A 1584-nucleotide genomic window follows, 5' to 3' on the forward strand; every position below is an offset into this window, starting at 1 on the left:
CCTCGGGGTACCCAGGGGAGGGTCAGCAGGGACCCTCGGGGTGCCCAGGGAGCCCAGGGATGGTCACCCAGGGGTGCCCAGGGAGCCGGGGATGGTCAGCAGAGTCCCTCAGAGTGCCCAGGGAGCCCGGGGATGGTCACCCAGGGGTGCCTAGGGAGCCCAGGGACGGTCAGCAGAGACCCTCGGGGTGCCCAGGGATCCTGGGGATGGTCAGCAGAGACCCTCGGGGTGCCCAGGGAGCCCGGGAACAGTCACCCAGGGGGTGCCCACCTACCGCGTTGCTCTTGAAGAGCTCGTACTTGGCGAAGTTCTTGCGGAACACGAAGCGGCTGTCGGCTCCAGGCGCCCAGGAGCTCTGCACCTCCACCACCGACTCGTGGTCCTCCAGGCAGCGCTCTGCGCCGGGGGGCACAGGGGGTCAGCGGGGCTGGGGAGGGTCCCACCGGGCCCACCGTGCCCCTGCCGCACTCACCCAGAGCCAGGTGCTGGTGCAGCTCCACCAGGGCCCAGCTGTGGTCGTGCAGAGCCCGCGTCCTGCGCACCAGAGTGTCGCAGAGCTGCCGCGCCGTGGTGGCCGCCGACGCCTCCAGCGAGCGGCACGCACCGTCCTCGCCGAACACCTTCACCACCTGCGGGTGCCGAGGGGGTGGCAGGGCGCCCCCGGAGTGAGGGGACACCGCAAGACCGCTGGTGACACCTCCCAACCCGCCTCCTGCTCCCCAGTTCGTGCGGGAGGTGATCCTTCCCAACCCCTCGGCCCCCTGGATCAGGAGGGTGAGACCTTTGTGGAGGGGTCCAAAGGCTGAGACCCCCCCTTCCCACCCCGTCACGGGAGGAAATTCCTGCCCCAGGGGTGAGATTTGTTAGCTTGAGAGGAAAACTCACTTTGACTAAAGCAGATGCTTTTAAATAAAACCTGCAAAGGGATCCTAAGCAAATCGAAAACAAATAAGCATGGAATGTACCCGGTCCAGGGTATTGTAAATGGAAATATTTTGTGATTTTTGCTGGTGGACTACAAATTGCAAGCCCCCCGCTCTCCCCAGCCCCCCGACTCTGCCTCATGCGGGAGCTGCCCTCGTTAGGGGCGTCCCTACCCCAAAAATCCCATCCCCATCGCCCCAACCCGTGTAAGGCGCCTTTGCAGGGGTGTCCCCACCCCAAATCGGAGCCCCCCACGGCAGCCCCCCGCCCCAGACTCACATGGGAGGTGCCCTCGCGGGGGGGTCCCTGTCCCAGGGCCGGGCTGCTCAGGATGGGCGAGTTGGAGGGGCTGCAGAGCTCGGGGAAGGGGTTGGGGATGCTGGGCAGCGACGATGCTCTCGGCTCGTCCTGCGGCGGCTGCCGGCTGTGGGGACAGCGGGATGAGCTCCCTGTGCCCCCCGTGAGCCCCCCAAAAACACCCCCCGGGCCCCACACCCACCTGCTGCCGTGGATCAGGAGGGGCTGGGAGCGCTTGACCTCGGGGGGACCCTCGCCCCCATCCCGCTCGCCGGGACTCCCGTCCTGCTCGGGGGGCTCCCAGAGGCTGCTCTGCTGAGCCCCCCCCTCCATGGCATTATCTGTGGGGAGAGGGGGGGTCTG

General features: G+C 67.3%; 1 protein-coding gene across 1 annotated transcript in view; it reads right to left on the reverse strand.

The window, feature by feature from the left end:
- GRB7 (growth factor receptor bound protein 7) overlaps positions 1-1584 on the reverse strand; it is an 8001-nt gene that overhangs the window by 4001 nt on the left and 2416 nt on the right. Inside the window, exons 2-5 of the mRNA XM_057386671.1 lie at positions 1424-1562; positions 1204-1348; positions 473-629; positions 208-396 (exon numbers count right to left, since the gene is read on the reverse strand). Coding sequence (XP_057242654.1) covers positions 208-396; positions 473-629; positions 1204-1348; positions 1424-1554 — 622 coding nt within the window. The 5' untranslated portion in view covers positions 1555-1562. The remainder of the gene's footprint in view (positions 1-207; positions 397-472; positions 630-1203; positions 1349-1423; positions 1563-1584) is intronic.

This window comes from Malurus melanocephalus, unplaced genomic scaffold (genome assembly GCF_030028575.1).
Source record: "Malurus melanocephalus ecotype Western Australia unplaced genomic scaffold, MMel_1.1 scaffold_1027, whole genome shotgun sequence".
In the NCBI taxonomy this organism is placed as follows: Eukaryota; Metazoa; Chordata; class Aves; order Passeriformes; family Maluridae; genus Malurus; species Malurus melanocephalus.